Here is a 19,396-nt window from a genome sequence, read left to right as displayed (position 1 = left end):
CCCGCAAACGTCGTCGGCCTCCGGGAGGCGGCCGTCGGGGGAGGGTACTGTCACGCCCACGGAGGCGGGACGCGACAGGTGTAGCCCATCCACAAAGGACTGACTACCTTTATAAGCAGAACGGGACCCGCTATGCTTCGCGAAGTATTGAGCTAATGATTTGCAGCCATATCGAGCATTTCTCTCGTCTCTCGTCTGCCCGCTTCTCCCATCCTTACCTGTTATCCTGTTGTGCGATCCTCACCCACTTGCCTTCCCTCCTCAGACCCGTTCCCGTACCTGACCTGCCTTTCCCGCTGAGCCCAGCATCTCCTGTTCCCCCCTCCTTGTGTGTCCCGGTCTCGTGCTTACCTGTCGGACGGATCTCCCGGATAACGAACCCAGCTTACGGACAACGACACCGATTCCTGCTCGCCCCTTCGGTCCCGTGCCATCGGCTCTCTGACGGAGAGATCGCTCCCTCGCCTACAGCGCTTTCCCCCTGCGCTTCGGCAGAGGAGGCTGCGCTCCTCCGCGGCAAGAAGCCTATCTCCTCCTGTCCCCGCCTTCCGGTGCTACTATTAAAGCTCCTTTACCCCTGCATTCCTGGATCTCCTTCTCCCTTCTTGTTAGAGGCTGACAATAAGTATATATTATATTTCTTAGTATCCATGTATTAGCTATGTATAAGGTAGTTTTCTAAAACCATAATCATACCAGTTTGTTCTTAAAGTCAACATTTCACAACTGCATTTCAATGTTCTTCAGCTCCTCAATGTCATACAGTGGAAGTCCACCATCCTCTGCACACTGAAAAAATAATAGATTCTTATAGAAAGACCTGTAAAAAGTATTTTAAAAATCTTTGTAATTGAGTTAATAGTAATTCACTTAGAAATATAATTGGTATGAAATATAAACTTAAATACACCTTGAAACTTTATTATTTAGACTAGGGGAAAAAAAATAAACATTTCCAAAATCAATCTAAAATAATTTAATTAAAATAGATCATAAAGCAATTTTGTACAGTGCACTTGCCATTGTTAATGGTGTGTCTGCAGGACTGTTACCCAAAAATGGAGGTCTTTGGGTAACAATCTCTGTCGGGTGTTGGACCTGGCTCTGCAACCCCCAACATTTGCAGAAGGATCCTCTCTGTTGCTGTAAGGTCAACAATAGAGTCTGTGCAATACACAGCCTCTGTGTGACAAAAGCACAGACTGTCAATAGCAGTAAAATTGATTCCACATATGTCAATGGCGAAATACGAGTCAAATCACTGCCATAAACACCTTTAAAAAATGAACAATTATAACATTTAATCCAAAACACACAAAAAGCGCACAGGCTAGATACCAAATTAAATTATTAGCTGCAAATGTACCCCAGAGGAGTAAAAATTTGAAAATTTCAGCAGCAATGTACATCTCTTACCAGAAATCACACTTTGTAGTAAGGAGTACCCTAACACACTGTTTGGAGTAATTTCGTACCTTAGAGGGGTTTAAAACTCCATTTAACTGTACTAAATAGCAACATATGGCGAAATCAACAAAACTAAAAGCTGTTCAGATTAATTATAATTGTATAATTGTTAATCTGATATTCTAATTATTGCCATACAGTCACATGACCTTTCACCACATGCAGATTCATTTCATTTCCACCACTCTGTCTGGGTACTTAACTTTTTTAGTTATTTTTTTTTTTTTAAATCTGTGTTGATAAAATTTGATCAAATTTGGATGGCATCTGGTTTGTGTTAATATTTCGTTTATTTTTACTCTAAAATATAATAAAAACATTGACGTATGAGCTGAAGAGGAAAAAGTGTGGACAAAAAAAAGTGTATTCTCGGGTAAGTAAAAGCATACAGTAAATCGCTTGCTTATTATTCATCATATATTATTGTATACACTCGGCTATCTTAATATTGTTTTATTACGTTAAGCCATTACTTTGTTCTGTGTCGTAATGTTGACGTTACAGTGCTGTGCCTGGTTTTCTTATTACAACGAATTTGATTTGATTGCACATAAGTGAATGTTTTATAAGTAAATTGCAGATGGAATTATTTGCTGTTGTATTATATTTACTGACTAGGTCAACCACTCCCAGAGAACCTGCATTACTTCCACAAGAACTGTGTTTCTTGTCAAGAAAGTTGGAGAAGTGACATAGCCCTCATCCACATTTCTACTGTTTTTCAGCTAAAATAGTAGTGATTGGTTTACTTTATTTGTTTTGGGAAGGATATCTTCCAGGTAGGACAACGATCAGAAGGATGTTTATGTCTAGAGAGGCAAATAACATTTATTTGTTTGTAAAATAAAAGTGATGGACAAAATAAAGCAGTTTCCCAACAGCAGCCCTGCCTTACATTCCAGCTCTGAGAAGCTCACAACTTCCTTGTGTTTGCTGGGTTAGTCTCTAGACCAGGGGTCACCAGCCTTTTTGAAACTGAGAGCTACTTCACGGGTACTGAGCCATACGAAGGACTACCAGTTTGAAACACCCTCCTAAACTTATCTAAACTTCATGTATAATAAACATGTTTTAAATGCTTTTTTTTAGATATCGTAATTTTCAAATCTATATGACTGCAAATGTGACTGAAGAAGAATAGCAACAGGATAAAATTCAATTTTAGACACTGCTCACTGGTGAGTTGTGAATTTTTAGTCCACGGGCGACTCATGTGGTCCTTGGGGGCATCCTGGTGCCCGTGGTCACCATGTTGGTGACCCCTGCTCTAGACAAAGTGCAAACCTGTGCAAGGTCTCAGTGTGGAAGACAAAAGGATGGACCTCAGATAATGGTGAATCCAACTGTTCATGCTGAATCCAATGAAACATTCAAATATAGTTTAGGATTATTTAGAACACTTTAAAGTGGTAAGCAAGGAGGCATAGAACACAGAGGTTATTATTTACAGTTTATTTATTATTTATATGTTCATATTTCTATATACAATTATACAAGTAAAAAACAAAACAAAAAATATTTAAGGGCCCAGGAGAGAGGCCGTCGCTTTGAGGAGGTGGGGTGGGTCACAATCCACGGACACCATGTTTATATGGCCTCCAGGGTGGAGCGCTCTGAAAAGCAGAAATAAAAATGTCCTTGGTTAGTGTGACACATAAAGGAATACAACATCCACATACACCCCCCGTGTGGCCATTGGGAAATCAACGTCGATCCCTCACTGCTGCTGCTGCCACCCCGTACCTGCTGCCCCCCCTGCCTGGCCTGAGACCATATACACACCTATACAGCACTGGCTGCCCAACCTCCCCATACAGCTAGATGTGCTCCTTTAAGCTCATTCTCTTCCACTGTGCCTCTAAGGCCTGCCATGACTTCTGCTTTAGTTTCCAGTCAAAGTCCCCCTCTAGCACCTCCCGCTCCCTTACCTGTCCATAGTTTAGACTTCCCTCTTGGCAGTACATCTGAGAGCTCTGACGTCTCTGTCTTGAGCTGACTGTACCCTCTCATTTTGTTGCTCCAGCGCTGAAACATTGTTATCGGCCATCCTAAAATGTCAGTCCTTCTCCTCTCGGTCTTTTGCAACTTTACTGGCTGACACTTCTTCAGTAACCTCAGTGTCTTCTTAAAAAAGCCAGTCCCCTTCCTCCTCATTTTGTCCTCCTCAAGGTCAACTATCAGTGGGATTTTCATTGATCCCTTCCTCTTGTATGAGTAGACCTCACTCTCCATCTCCATCTGTTCTCCTAGTTCACACCTCTTCTCCTCCTCTCTCCTTCCACTCATGTTCTCATTTTTTGTCACACGTTCTTCCTCTGCCTTGTCTTTCTTCTCTTTCTCTCTCATGGCCACAATCTCTTCTTGTGTGCACTTATTCAAAAACCGCTGGATTTCCACTTCCAGCTCAGAACCAGAATTTTCTAAATCTTCTAATTCATCCAGTATGAAATCCACCATCTCTCTCAGTTTCTCCTCTCGTCTTTCCTCCAAGAAATCACTCAGAGTTTTCACTTCCATTATGAATCTGAGGGTACAAGACAAGCAGCCATTTACGACCTGTCCTAAACCGAAGACTCTGCTAATTAGGCACCCTCACAAATGAGTGTGCAAACTGCAAACATGCAGAGCCACCACAGGACGCCACAACCTTGGAGGTGTGAAGCTATCCAGTGAGCCAATGCACCTTTCATATGCCATTCATATTTTGCATATTAATTACGCACAATATACTGAGCTATTGAAACGTAGTATATTTAAGTATTATTTAAAACATTATTGACCATATCAATCTGCTTCTCTAAAAGATTTTCTTCTCAGTTAAACAGTATTACCATATAAGTTGGACTGTACTCAACGCTGTCTTCGGATCAGACTGAATAATTCTTCACAGGTGCGCTTTATGTAGACCGGAGTCTCTGTTGAAGCGTACTAGAGATTTAAAAAAATATCACGGCTGTCCAGGAGTTCTAGAACGATCGTGACGTGGCCCAGTGGCCACGTGCCATCTGAAGCCGCGTTATATAAAAGCAATAAAAAAAAATAAAAATAAAAAAAACGACAGTTGAGGAAACAATAAATAGAAAATAAAGTTATTTGTAGTAATAATAAAAAAAAAAAGCCGCGTTATTTTTTAAATCTCTAATACGCTTCAATAGTTCCGAACAACCCCGCGCTGTCTAGTTCTCTTTTAATTGAGAGGAGCGAATGCAGTTTTATTCGGCGAATATTAAAATATTAATGCAATGACACGATTGCGCCTGTAGGTGGGGCTCATTTAGCGACGGTTACCTTCAGAACTTCGTTTGGCTTTCGATTCGTATTAACTGAACACAATTCTACTTGTTGCCACTTTGAGGAAAGTACATATCTGGGCAGTTTCAGTAATAGTATGTGTGTATTTTATCAGAAAATGGGACAAGCGCAAACGTATTTCCACTTCCAATCAGGCCCGGAAATATACCCAGTCAGGCAAATATCAACTTCTAAGTACACGTCATGTATCCCACTATATTAGTATATAGGAAAAGTGACATTGTCCTGGCCCAGACTGATTTAATACTTTAAATATCAGATGGAAACAAGTAATGTCATACTATAGCGCACAAAGGTATGAATGAGAAGGCAGGTTTCCATGCCCATTTTAATACCTTAAACCTATATAATGCTTCAATTCTAACTGAAAAGAAGTAAAAGAGGGTTTCCTATGAAGACATTTACTTTTATGAATGTGAAACTTGGCTAATAAAAGAATGAGATTCATCAAGTACTCATGTGGACTGTGAAGATTCTTGATGATCACAAATAATACGTCTCCACAAAACAGCAAAATCAACCATAATAGCCACAGAAATAACAAACATTTTGCCAAAAAGAATTTACATAACGACATTTCCAACATGAATGAACAAGAGTCTCTGGACAATCGTTGCAAAATGTACAATCTATATAATTTTTTTTGTTAAATCTAGAAAAAAAAATATTTAACTGGGTAAATTTTATGGATAAGCTTAAATTACACTTCTTTTACTTTATTTGTAATTAAAAAACGACGAGGAATACGCCACACTTTTTTCCATTCAATATTATCTACTAGTCTGATACATTCATTGTGACCACATCTTTTTGAAATAAAGATGTAACAGATTTATTAGTTTTAGATGGATAGGAGGAGAAATTTTACCAACAGGAGAGTGTATTGGAGTAAGGGATGGAAGTTGTGTGTTATTTAATCGTGTCTGATGTTTATATAATGCACATACCCCTGATGGAATAGCACCAAGGACTTTTGCATATTACCCGGGTGTTACAGCAATACCATAACAATTAAGATAAAAACTCATCATACGAAAAAGCCATTAACATTAAATAACTGATCCACTAATATAATGCCATTGGAAAACCAATGTTCTACAAAAAGAGACTTATACTATATAGAATATGCTGATTGTTCCATATGAAGTATGTATGGGGTGAGAAATTGTCTTTGTAAATTAAAGTCCATGTTAAAAAGGCCTGACAGTGAAAGTCTTAATGTTTAATAGGGATTTTATTGACATTGTAATTACATTAAAAATTAAAATATGAAATGGAATGATATTCCAAATAGAGTTTGCATTTCTTAACAGTTGGTTAATCCAGTTAATTTTGAGTGTGTTATTTAAAGAAGGGAAATATAACAAATTAAGTCCACCATTCATAATAACTGGTCTTTTTAATGTAAATTGTCTTATTCCTCCATAAAAATTAAGCAACAGTTTGTCAATTTCTTTACATACATTCCTGTCAAGATATAAAGAACTCATGGCCATAGGTGGAAATTAGCGGGAGAACATTTCAAACTGGATTTAAGGAAGCACTTCTTTACACAGCGTGTAGTCAGAGTATGGAATAGTCTTCCTGATAACGTAGTGCAAGCTGAATCCTTGGGTTCCTTTAAATCAGAGCTAGATAAGATTTTAACAACTCTGAGCTATTAGTTAAGTTCTCCCCAAGCGAGCTCGATGGGCCGAATGGCCTCCTCTCGTTTGTATAGTTCTTATGACTGTGCAAGATAGGTTAAATGTGAGATCCCTTCTGCCTTTGAAACTAGGACCCTACCCTTTAATGACAGGTCCCTCAATAGCCACTGATTCAGTTTTTTGAATAACAGGATTAAAGTTTAAGGAACTTCTTCTATATTTGTTTTTAGTGATAGTAACTCCTAAATAAACAATATCTGTCATAACGGGGATTTTACAATAATAAGATTCAGAACAGTCTTTGATAGCCATAAGTTCACATTTAGTCAAATTGAAAGATACTCCAGAAGCTTTGGAAAATTCATGTACGACTTCAATCGCTAAAGGAATTTGCTTTTCATCCTGTAAAAAATAGTAGTATCAGCTAATTGGGTTATAATTAATTATCTGCCCAATATTGAGAGGCTTATATGATTATATGGTAATTAACCGACGACAGGCTTTTACAACCAGGGACAGATCGGCCAGCAACATGGCGGCTTTTCGAGTGAGCGCGCATGCGCGGAATCGATCGTGCAGCCGGCACGCATCGGGCACAACACGGCTGCCTCACTTCCGACTGCTATGTCACTAGCAATCGCCGACTGTTACATTTTCACTTTAGTATCGTGCTATACATTTTAACGTTCAAATAACGTTGTTGTGCTGTGTGAGAAAATAAGAAATTAAAAACACTGAAAAAGACAAGCACGGCCCTTCACCCCTCAGTCCCGTGGCGCCAGAGCGCGTCTGGACGATTGCTTGTGTGCTGCAGGTGGGTGAGACTCATCATGCTCAGCAGTCCGGCGTGCAGGTTGGCAGGGAAGCCGAGTGGAGATCTCCATTATAAACATCACATTCGCCTTGTCCCAGTAGGCAAAACCGTGCGATAAACGCCGGAATACTTAACAGACTGATATATAATATTCACTGCTCCACATTGTACCAATCGATGACAAATTGCCATCAATACAGTTTATGTACTTTTAAATCTAATTTGTCTTGAGGATAAAAGTTTCTAAAAACGACATGAACTGGCTCTTACACAATGCAAATCAGAATAGTATGGTTGCACGCATGTTTTGTATGTAGCTGCTATCGGGCGCAAGAAAACCCGGAACTAATAAGAGAAGTTAAAGTTTCCTCAGCAAACGGCGAACTGCGGTAGCAGTTGGCTCGATATCATGTCAGTGAGGTTAAAGGTTATTAAATATAAGACAAGAAAGTTCTCAGGTAATCCATTAAGGCACTTTCTATGTTTCTTGGCGTTTTAAAAATACTGAGGTAAAGTAAAGCTGTCGGGGTTAACAGTGCAGTGTTTCTTGGTGCGGTTGTCAAGTCTGAGTGGGAAATGTGTGCATGTCCATACGAAGCGTTGTCTAACGGGGAATAGCCGGAATGGTCCGGTTAGCTTGGCACATGTGCGTCGTTAAGGCGTCTTTTCTCATGCATGATCTGCTCTTTCTCGTGCAGGATGTCGGACGGGTTTCTGATGGAAGTGTGTGTGGATTCGGTTGAATCTGCCATTAACGCAGAGAGGGGAGGTACTGTATGCTCATTTCTCGTACTTGCAAGCAGAACTACTTAGAGCATTTCGACACTGCAAAAGCCCTTGGATTCTTGCATTTAAGCCAAAGGCACTTTTGTGTTCAACACTTCATTTAAAGCTGTATCTACAACATACACACTTTTATAGTTGTTTCTTTAATATTTTTATCCAAAGTCACCTATAGTTTTTGACTATATATAAAACTAAACATTTCACTGGCGCCTTTCAGGGGGACTAACCCTCGAAAATTTCTCTGACTAAAGCTGACAGTTTCTCAAGCTCATCGTTGATCTATTAAACACTTGTTTTTTCCCCTTTCCCTGCAGCACTGTGTGTTTGTACAATGAGCATGGATGAGAATAAAGTATACAGATAAAGCTTTAGTTTGTTAGGTCCCAAGCTAAACTCAGTTATTTAGTGGTCAGAGTGGAAATAAACAGCTCATTTCTTCCAAGACAAGGATTTGTGCAATATTTAAAAATTATTTGTCTTTTTAATGTAATATTAAGAAACTGAAGAGCCATATTTCACTGTTCTGCCATTTGGAAAAGGGTGTTTCTCAATATGTGTACTTCACCATACTTGTCTTCTCGTGAACCCATTTTACGTCATTTTCCAGTGCCAAAGAGCAGTTCTAATAGTAAGAGCAGAAGCACAGAGGACAGTAAAAAAATTTACAGATTTAATTCTTGCCTCACCCCAAATACCATGGATGCATTGTTTGCATCCTCACCAAATAAGAACAATCCCATTTTTCATTGTGCCCCAAGTTCATTCTTGGGAGGAAAGTTAGCAAGACCACTTTTGTCATGACCACAAGTATAATCTTTGTGTTCTTGGTGTTAAGAAACACCTATGGTGAGTGGAATATGCTGGTCTCCCCTATCCAGTGAGGATAGCTTTGATTAGACGGTGAATCTCCACACTCTCCAATGAAGACAACTTTGATTGGATGGTTAATGTCCACAATGTTCAGTGAGGACAGCAGTGATTTGTCTGTGAATGTCCTTTCTGCAGGTGCAGGTCGTCTTGAACTTTGTTCCAGTCTGTTGGAGGGAGGAATCACCCCCAGCATTGGTGAGCTGTTCACCGGAGTGTGCTCGCAAATGGGCATGCAATTAGCATTTAAATTTAATCGCTACTAAAAGTAACACACAAGTGTAGTTGTATATCTTAGCACAATGTACATTATGTAGTATCTATAATATGTTCACAATGAACATATATGTTTGTGTCGTATAAGCTGATATGTCACCCTCTCTAAAGTGAGGAAGAGCTAATGTGTGTTATTGGTTCTGCCCTGATATCCAAATTCCAGGCCTTTTGCGAGTGGTGAAGCAGTTTGTTCACATCCCTGTCTACGCTATGATCCGGCCCCGTGGGGGAGACTTCCTGTACTCAGACCGCGAGGTGGAGGTGATGAAGGTGGACATTGAACTGATGAAGAGTCATGGGGCAGATGGCCTGGTGCTGGGCACCCTGACAGAGGACGGGCGCATTGATACAGAGCTGTGTGTGGAGCTGCTGTGTAAGTCACAGGGGTCAGGCTGGGGTCAGGCGGCACCTGGGTACTGTGTCATGAGCGGGCAAGCAGCTACAATTACTATTTTGTGTGAAGCTTGTACCGTTTCTCTGAAGGTGTTGTAAATGTGAACATCACTGACCCGAGGAATTGAGCTTTGCTGTATCACGTTCCTCACCCAGTCTAGGAGTATTTATTTTTCAGTGAAGTACCATCTTATGGTGTGTTGGAGTGATTAACCCAACTGTTCCTTTTTCCAGCGGTCTGTCGCCCGTTACCGGTCACTTTTCACAGGGGTAAATACCAGCATCTTACCTTCTTACTACAGATGATAATTGCCAAAGTTTGGGTTCACTTTTGTACTCGTAGTAGTTTTACTTAAACAAAAATGTTCTGAGGGCAGAACCACTGAACCAATCAGAATGTAGAGGAGGTGCCTCTGGAGGACATCTGTGGCCTGTACTACGAAGCGGGGTTACTGGCTTATCTGGGTACCTTGTCGGATTTAAGTCTAGGCGAAATGTAATGAACAAATATGAAGTCCGTTTAAACTTGGGTACCTTAAATCTGACAAGTTACCCTGTTAAGCCAGTAACCCCGATTCGTAGTACAGGGCACTGATTGTTTGGTCCTGCCTCCTCTAGTTGATCATTTTTACTTTTGCCCTCAGAACATTTTTGTGTAAGCAAAACTTCCATGAGCCACTTGTGCATCCATCGATATTGTCAGATTGTTCTCATCTAGAAAAAATTTACCCCTAGACAGAGAGAAACTGATCTCAGATCTGTTCAAACTGTACCCTCCAGCTTTTGACATGGTCTGTGACCCTGTGGTGGCCCTGGAGACCCTCATCTCGCTGGGCTTCGAGCGAGTACTGACAAGCGGGTGTGACATCTCAGCTCTTGAGGGGCTTCCCCTTATCAAGCGGATGGTGGAGCAGGTGATGGGGGTCTGCTTGGGGGGGGGGGTGGGATTTGTGGCCTGCCCCTCTAATGGCGCTTTTTCATTACCAAAAAGAACTGCAAAGAGCTGTACCGCAAAGTGACGGTTTTCCATTGTAAATTTTGTGAGCCGCACCTGAATTGTACCTGTGCTGATAGGGCCAAAAGCATGACTGAACCCAGCTGGCTGCGTCACCACCATCCAATTGAAATGCACAGAGATAGCATTCCTGAAAACTCTGAACTTGAACATTTCCAACGCCTTTACAGAGTCGACCGTTCTGTAGTGGAAAAACGAAGTGAGCTGGAACCGTGCTGAACCTTGTCTCTCTTCGCGGTACGGGTCGGGTGCAGTTTGGTTCCTGTATGCCAGTGGAAATGTGCCAGAAGTGGTTAGCATGTGACTTAGGTTAACATGCGCAAGTGTGTGTATCCAGCAGAGCAGTGTTTCTCAGTCCAGTCCTCAGGGATCTCTAGATATTAGAGAGATATTACACTCACCTAAAGGATTATTAGGAACACCTTTTCAATTTCTCATTAATGCAATTATCTAATCAACCAATCACATGGCAGTTGCTTCAATGCATTTAGGGGTGTGGTCCTGGTCAAGACAATCTCCTGAACTCCAAACTGAATGTCAGAATGGGAAAGAAAGGTGATTTAAGCAATTTTGAGCGTGGCATGGTTGTTGGTGCCAGACGGGCCGGTCTGAGTATTTGCTGGGATTTTCACGCACAACCATTTCTAGGGTTTACAAAGAATGGTGTGCAAAGGGAAAAACATCCAGTATGCGGCAGTCCTGTGGGCGAAAATGCCTTGTTGATGCTAGAGGTCAGAGGAGAATGGGCCGACTGATTCAAGCTGATAGAAGAGCAACTTTGACTGAAATAACCACCGAGGTATGCAGCAAAGCATTTGTGAAGCCACAACACGCACAACCTTGAGGCGGATGGGCTACAACAGCAGAAGACCCCACCGGGTACCACTCATCTCCACTACAAATATGAAAAAGAGGCTACAATTTGCACGAGCTCACCAAAATTGGACAGTTGAAGACTGGAAAAATGTTGCCTGGTCTGATGAGTCTCGATTTCTGTTGAGACATTCAAATGGTAGAGTCAGAATTTGGCGTAAACAGAATGAGAACATGGATCCATCATGCCTTGTTACCACTGTGCAGGCTGGTGGTGGTGGTGTAATGGTGTGGGGGATGTTTTCTTGGCACACTTTAGGCCCCTTAGTGCCAATTGGGCATCGTTTAAATGCCACGGCCTACCTGAGCATTGTTTCTGACCGTGTCCATCCCTTTATGACCACCATGTACCCATCCTCTGATGGCTACTTCCAACAGGATAATGCACCATGTCACAAAGCTCGAATCATTTCAAATTGGTTTCTTGAACATGACAATGAGTTCACTGTACTAAAATGGCCCCCACAGTCACCAGATCTCAACCCAATAGAGCATCTTTGGGATGTGGTGGAACGGGAGCTTCGTGCCCTGGATGTGCATCCCACAAATCTCCATCAACTGCAAGATGCTATCCTATCAATATGGGCCAACATTTCTAAAGAATGCTTTCAGCACCTTGTTGAATCAATGCCATGTAGAATTAAGGCAGTTCTGAAGGCGAAAGGGGGTCAAACACCGTATTAGTATGGTGTTCCTAATAATCCTTTAGGTGAGTGTATATACACACACTACCCAAAAGTATGTAATAAACACAAAATGAACACAAAATCCTTTAGTTGAGTGTATTTTTGCTTGCTCCTGGTGCCTAACATACTTGTATCAGGTACAGAAAAACTGGTCTAAGTCGCACGATGTTAATGAATTAATCAAAACACAGTTAATCATTGGTCGCACCTGCACTCGCTGTAATCCCAGTCTGGGCCTCGTCACAGTTCTTGTGGGGACAGCCACCTCTCTGCCAGATGGACATAAGCCATGTTTACCGCCCTTCTCTCTCAGCAGATGTTTAACTAGAATTCATTCTTCTTGCATTGACAGGCTAAGGGCAGAATAGCCGTCATGCCCGGTGAGTACAACCTATGCAATCACTACAACACGACACAGATGCCATGTTAAGAATGAAAAGAATGAAACAGCCGGTCGCAGAAACTGCTTGCTGTCTAGATCTGGACATACCTTAGACAGAATGTGTAGATGGATCTGCTGATCCTCTGTGTGCTTGTGCTAGGAGGTGGTATCAGTGAACGGAACCTGCAGAGGATTCTGGAAGGTTCTGGGGCCCAGGAGTTCCACTGCTCTGCACGCTGCAACAGGGATTCAAACATGAAATTCAGGTGATCCATCCAGCTGTGTCTGACCCGGCTTGATTGCGGTTGTTTTTGTGTGTGATGCCCCAGCAGTGCTGTGCTTTGTGGTCGATCCTGTGGGTTCATCAGCTCCTCCCCACCCCGTAGGAACCCCCACGTGTCCATGGGCGCCTCGCTCTCTGCTCCAGAGTACGGCCTGAAGGTGGCCGACGTTGCTAAAGTGCGAGCTCTGAACGCCATTGCCAAGAACACCCTGTAGGATCCCAGGATCCCAGCACCCCAGAGAGTCATCTGGGGCAGCGTAAAATGGCGTCCGTCTTACCAGCGTGCAATGATCTGGGCCGCTGTCCTCCTGAGCCCCGCACAAACGCGGTGTTTGAAGAGTCTGGCAGACTACAAACAACCATCACCACCGGCATGACTGTGTTTACCTGATGACCGCACTTTGGTGGATGTCAACGTAGGTTAAAAATCGAGAGGTGTGAGTTCTTGCTGAATTTAATCCCGGCGACTGAAGTGATTGACTGCCAGAGGCTGTGATTTAATGTGATCGTTGCACGCTTGGGGGTCATTTCAGACCCCACGCTTCCAGAAACGGGAGGCTTGATGCTCAGAGTCCTGTCATAGCACCATGCTTGATCAGGTGAGCTCCTCTGGATGGCCCATCTGCCGTTTCTGGTTTGCTATCCGTGATCATGTCACACACTGTCTGTTTGAGAAGTGCAAGATCCCAGTTGTCTTTTTACAGCTTTTCATCTGTCGTTCTCCACAGTGTGTTCAGTCTCCTTCCGGTTCATATTTTGCCATTTGCTCAACATAGTACCACTTTATTTTTCTGTGATTTTTATGTCATCTTGATTTGTAGCCCATAAAAAAATTAGACTGTGACTTCTGAGGTGTGTCATTGAATTTCATGATGTTATTGAAGCAGAACCTGTTGCCATTATCTGATGAGTTTAATATGTTTTTAAACCAGGATTTGCAGATTTGACAAAGACTGAATTATGTTTCTCCGTCAGCTTTTGTTGCTCCTTTCTCTGCTTGGCTCTTGCTGGATCATTTGTGCTTCCTTGGCACATTGTCCTGGTGGATGGGTCTATTTTATTTGTCATCCCCTCATCTTGCTCCTCCTTCCCTCTGCCTTTCGTTCCTGACAGGAGCTTATGGTGCCCGTCATCTATTAGTGTGCAATGCCCCCCACTCCCACCATAAAGCCCCCTTAAAACAGCTCACGTTCCCAGTATCTACCATGATGTATGTAGAAATGTGATGTTATCGGGCTGGCAGCAATTATTAACTAGATCTACAGCCACTAGGTGGAGGGTGAGGCACATGAGGCTGGACTTTGGGACTCTGGATGACAGAATAAAGCTTCCTCTACCATCTGGGTGTTATCCATGCTACACAAATTTTGACGCTTGTTATATGGCTTCCATTGATTGAACTTAATAAAGCTTTTGCTCCTCTTTTTGATGTATGTTGGTCACTTGGGTTGAGTTTTTACGGATTACATGCTACACGTCGAGCTATCTGTTAATCCCTCGTGGGTCAGTGGTGATGGATCTGTCAGGTCTCTGCGGTGCTCATTCAGTTCACTGTTCCTTATTCCTGGTCATTCTAATAGGTTGGGTTTCCCTTGCTCCCCCCCCCCCCCCCTTTAAACACCATGAAGCCTGTCCCCGCTTTAACAGTTGCCTCACTACTTCTGTTGTTCCCCTTCAGCTTCATTAAGCCTGTATTAGCTCCTGTCCCAAACACAGCACCTTTTCCTACCTCCCATCCCTGTCCCAGCCACTGTGATCTATAGCTCTCTACTACATGCTGCTCACCTTGCTGCCGGATTGGTGGGGGGGGTGTACTCCGGCCGTGTGACGGGGGGCGGTGTAGGCAGCTCGAGGCGGTGGCCCTCTCCCCTGTGTTACATTCTTCTGTGGGGTAGCATCCAAATAATGACTCACTTGTTTTGTTAAGTGATGCAATGTGTATGATTTTGTTAGCAAAACATTACCACTGTATTACTGATATAATCATGAGTATGACTCTACTGTTATCTCATTTAGTTCAATATACAGCCAAACCAGACTTTGATCTTATGCACTGTGCTGTGGCCTTATGTTGGCTAATTTGCAGTGGGTATAGACAAGAATCATCTCCTGTCAAAATCACATTTAGTCACTTTACAGCCTGAAATGAAATCGCAACTGAATGTCTAGCTTTATTTACTCAGTGCAACTGATAATATTCAAGTCAATGAAAAACTAGCACCAGTACTGAAAAATAAAAAAATAAATGAAATTGATGTGTTCTGTGTGGATCCAGCTGTCCCTCCAAATTAGATGGAAGAGTGAGGAGTAAACTGGTCAGAGAGGCTGCCCACAGGCCAAAGGCAACTCTGAAGACGTTACAGGACTTTATGGCAAAGAATGGTCATTATGTGCATGTGACTACAGGTGCTCCACAAATGTGACTTGTATGGCAGGATTGCAAAGAAAGGCCATGTTAAGTCTCATCTGAGCTTTGTCAAAACCAAGGCTGTGGAGTCAGTAGATAAATGCTCCGACTCCGACTCCGACTCCTCAGTTTCTAAATCTTCCGACTCCGACTCCCCGACTCCGACTCCTCTGTATGTATATACTATGCTAATGTATTTTCTACATCCATTGAAGGAAAGGAAGGCAACATACATGTCATTTCACCACAGAACTACTGGCTAGGAAGCCAACACTCTACTATAATGCCAGATTAAAGACAAACACAATGAAAACAAGGTTTCAAGGGTAACACATAGCGAAGGGGAGCCGACGGAGCTAAGAACACACCAGGTGATTTTTCAGGTGTTTGACGCGTGATAACTCTTTGAATGGCCGAAAAATCGGCAGTGCATCTGTAAATGTATGGGGGGCTTTAGGCTAGGTTCACAGTTCCCTGTAACAGTGGAACACGACACAATGGAAAGCGGTGCCGCACCTTACCTGTGCATTACATCCCATATAGTGACGCATACAGTCAATGAAAAGCATGCTTCATGGTTACTTGACATGTTCGTTTTGTGGTAACATTATGCACTGCATGCATTGGGCTTTATTCTTACAGCAGAGAAGTAGTTCATTATGACTGTTTGTGAATTGGGACATTTCAACTTACTTTTTTAATTCCCATTTAAATTTAGTAGGAGTCGGAGTCGGTTAACTTTTTGCCGACTCCGACTCCAACTCCAGGTACCCAAAATTGTCTCCGACTCTGACTCCTCGACTCCGACTCCGACTCCACAGCCCTGGTCAAAACACACCTTGAAGATTCTGAGGCCAAATGGAAAGAGGCACTATGGTCAGACGAGACCAAAACTGAACTCCTTGCCCTCAATGCCGAACAATACATCTGGTGGAAGTCCAATACAGCTCACTATCCAAAGAACACCGTGCCCGCAGGAAAGCAAGGGGGGGGGCAGCATCCTGCTGCTCTGGGGGTGTTTCTCTGTAGCAAGGACTGGAGCACTTGTCAGGAGAGAAGAAAAAATGGATAGGGTAAAATATAATCAAATTCTTCATGCAAACCTGCTGCCCTCTGCCAGAAAGCTGATGTTTCACCTTTGAACATGACGATGACCTGAAGCACAAATTTGCCATAGAGAGGCAGAAGATGAACAAGGTGAATGTCTTTGTGTGGCCTAGTCAGAACCCGGCCCCTATCGAAAATCTGGAATGACTCAAAGATCGCAGCCCACTAACGGGCAAAGATTGGGCATATTCTGCTCCGTCTAGGTGTGCTAAGTTTGTAGAGTGTCTGAAAAGACTCAAGGGTGTAATTAAAGCAAAAGGGGCTCCACAAAGTGGGGGGGCTGATCCTTTATCAATCTCAGTTATTCCTGTTTTTAATTTTTCATTATTTTTTCAGGACTGATGCTGATTTTTTCTTTCACTTGTCACTTAGGAACCCAGTTACTTCTGAAGTGCAAATCATGAACAAATACTGTATAGTGGCTACTTGAGATAAAAGATGCGTCATGATTCATTAATGAAGAATAAACATGAGATCAGTATTTGACTTGTGTTATTCATTACTTTTCCCTTCAGTATTTCAGAAAGGTGTTTACAGAATTATCAGGTACAGTGGGGGAAATAGGTATTGAATGTGTCAACATTTTTTTCACTAAATATATTGTCGATGAGGAAATTTTCACCAGACATTGGTATTAACTCAACATTAAAATCCATAAATAAAGTTATGTGTAATAAAGTGGAATGACACAGGTGATTGACTGGGTAATTCTAACAGCTTGATTTTCTTTCTCTGAAACCAGCTGAGAGTTTCCTTTGCCATATGTTTTGGATCGTTGTCCTGCTTGAAGGTTCACACACATCTCATCCTCATCGTCCGGGTGGATGGCAGCAGATTCATTTCTCTCGGTACATGGCCCCATTAATTTTTCCTTCAATTATATGAACTCTGCCAGTACCATGAGATGATAAACCAGCCTCACACCATGGTGCTTCCACCCCCAAAACGTCACGGTTGGTACCGTATTTTTTTGGGTGATGCACATTGCCATTTCTCCTCCAAACACGGTGCGTAGTATGACAGCCAAAGAGTTCAATTTTGGTCTTGTCTGACCAGACAACATTCTCCCAGTATTTTGTAGGCTTTTCCAAATGTCTTGTAGCAAGCTTTAGATGAGCTTCAGCATGCCTTTTCTTCAGTGATGGAGTCTTGCAGGGTGAGCACACACAGAGACTGTGCTGGTGGAGAGCATTGCCTATTGTGTTCTCTGTAACAAGTGCACCTGCCATCTCCAAGTCTTTCTGGAGCTCTTTCCTTAGTGGTCCTTGGCCCTTGGGCTGCTCTTCTTATTATCCTTCTGACTCCCTAGTCAGAAATCTTGCAAGGAGCTCCTGTGCCTGGCCGGTTGATGGTGGAGTGATGTTCCTTCCACTTGCGGATAATGGCCCCAGTGGTGCTTACTGGAGGATTCAGAAGTTTTGAAATACGTCTGTAACCAATACCAGTACCAAAGAAAATTTGACATCGTAAGGGGAGGCATAATTGGGTCTGTTATGTCTTACTCCTTACGCAAGAAGGGATTGTTTTGAATACCGTGTGTCCTTGTCTCATGGTAGCCGGCACGGGGTTGGTTCCGCAGACCCTGAAGACCTTGGAGAAACGGGCAGCGGCGAAGGTGGGGAGAAACCACCTGCAGGAAGGGATTTGAAGCTGGCCCAACTGGGGCACAAAGAGTTGTAATTATAAAGTGGTCGCAGTAGGTCATACGCAATATGCTATGCGGTACTACAAATGTATAAGTAGTTATCACATTAATCATATTGTGGCACCAGGCGGGGCGCATGTCCCAGCATGCCCGGCGTGCAATTGTAAGTAGCCCTTGTTGTTGTTGTTGTTGTTGTTGTTAATGTTAATGGTTACATTTCCCTATTGTCACGCGTCTGTTTGCCCGTGTCTTGTGTGTACCCGGTCCAATCCTCGCTTGTATTTAGGTTGTGTAAATCTCCCACCGTGTGTGCATCTTACAGTTCGGCGTCTGACAGCCGTGTATTTGGTTCAGTGCTCATTGGGTGCCTGTTGTAGTCCCTTTAAGGACTGATAATAAAGAGCATGTTTTGCTCAGCAAGCAAGTCTCCTTGTCACTCTCTGCTCCCGCGATGCCTCGGTCAGTCCGGCGCCACAATATGTTAACCATGTATTTACAGTGAATCAAAATCTATATCCATATCTCAAGTAGGAGTCTAGCAGTCGAGACATGTTTTGGAAAATTGAGCAAAATAGGTGGATGTACCCTGCTGCCAAGGTGAACCAATAGAGGAGGAGAATTGTGTTTGTTATACGTTTGAGCTTGGATTGTTGGTGTTTTGTGACCAATCGGGACTTAGAAGTCCTTATAGGGAATTGGGAGTTATGGTTTATCAACTGGTGGCTCTTTGTGCTCGGGGTACTTGGTACCTGGTGCCAGAGTGTGATGGAGCGCTTTGCTGGATAGCTGGAATATAAGAGAAAAAACATTGATGTGTTCAATACTTATTTCCCCCAAATATAGCAATTGCTTGAGATAACAGATGTGTCATGATTCATTAATGATGAACAAACATGAAATCATGTAACTAAGACCTGGTTTGTGGTTAATTAATACATGTGTAATAGCATTATACTGCACTTTGTGCCCCCTCACATAAAGTTTTACTGCATTGAGTAAATAAAGCTGGACAAATTCAGTTCTTTTGTGTTTTCATTTCAGGCTGTAAAGCAATGAAACTTGATTTTTTGACAGGGGGTAATGCTTACAATACCCACTGTATACTGGTGTCTTAATGAAATCTGGTTTAACAATGTGGGGGTATATTGTGATTTAATACTATTGTTTTGTTATTGATCATTGGGTGGGGTATTCGCTGTGTTTTGTGCTGAAGTGTTCAGGGGCTCAAATTTTTCCTGCTTGTGTGTGGATTTCATATTTTCGCAGTGTCTGCATACTGTAGGTGTCCTCTGAGCTCATCTAGGCCTACTTTCCTTAGTAGTATAAAAACATGTGGTCACATCATGATTATTTGAAATATCTGTGCTTAATATCTGTGCTTAATACAGTATGTATAAAACAAAAAAGGAGATGAAATTTACCCAAAATAAACTATAC

General features: G+C 42.4%; 1 protein-coding gene and 1 long non-coding RNA gene across 3 annotated transcripts; one reads left to right on the top strand and one right to left on the bottom strand.

Moving 5' to 3' along the window:
- Nucleotides 1-2,941: 2,941 nt before the first annotated feature.
- LOC140588182 (uncharacterized) lies at nt 2,942-4,459 on the bottom strand. The gene is made up of 3 exons (XR_011989485.1): nt 4,299-4,459; nt 3,396-3,991; nt 2,942-3,080 (listed from the first exon to the last, which is right to left on the bottom strand). It is a non-coding gene; the product is annotated as an uncharacterized lncRNA (long non-coding RNA).
- A 2,527-nt stretch (nt 4,460-6,986) lies between these two features.
- Nucleotides 6,987-14,233, top strand: cutc (cutC copper transporter homolog (E. coli)). Of its 2 annotated transcripts, none has more exons than XM_023822633.2 (9): nt 6,987-7,239; nt 7,938-8,008; nt 9,031-9,090; nt 9,332-9,541; nt 9,796-9,831; nt 10,342-10,475; nt 12,488-12,515; nt 12,678-12,783; nt 12,904-14,233. In XM_023822633.2, the coding sequence occupies exons 2-9, from the start codon at nt 7,939-7,941 to the stop codon at nt 13,013-13,015; spliced, it is 756 nt and encodes a 251-aa protein (XP_023678401.1). In that variant the 5' UTR covers nt 6,987-7,239; nt 7,938; the 3' UTR covers nt 13,016-14,233. The 2 variants fall into 2 exon arrangements, with proteins under 2 accessions (XP_023678401.1, XP_023678400.1); XM_023822632.2 differs by lacking the exon at nt 6,987-7,239 and adding an exon at nt 7,284-7,697.
- Nucleotides 14,234-19,396: the final 5,163 nt, after the last annotated feature.

This window comes from Paramormyrops kingsleyae, chromosome 3 (assembly GCF_048594095.1).
Source record: "Paramormyrops kingsleyae isolate MSU_618 chromosome 3, PKINGS_0.4, whole genome shotgun sequence".
In the NCBI taxonomy this organism is placed as follows: Eukaryota; Metazoa; Chordata; class Actinopteri; order Osteoglossiformes; family Mormyridae; genus Paramormyrops; species Paramormyrops kingsleyae.
Note: the sequence above shows the minus strand (reverse complement) of the source record. Positions and strands in the feature narration are given on the sequence as shown.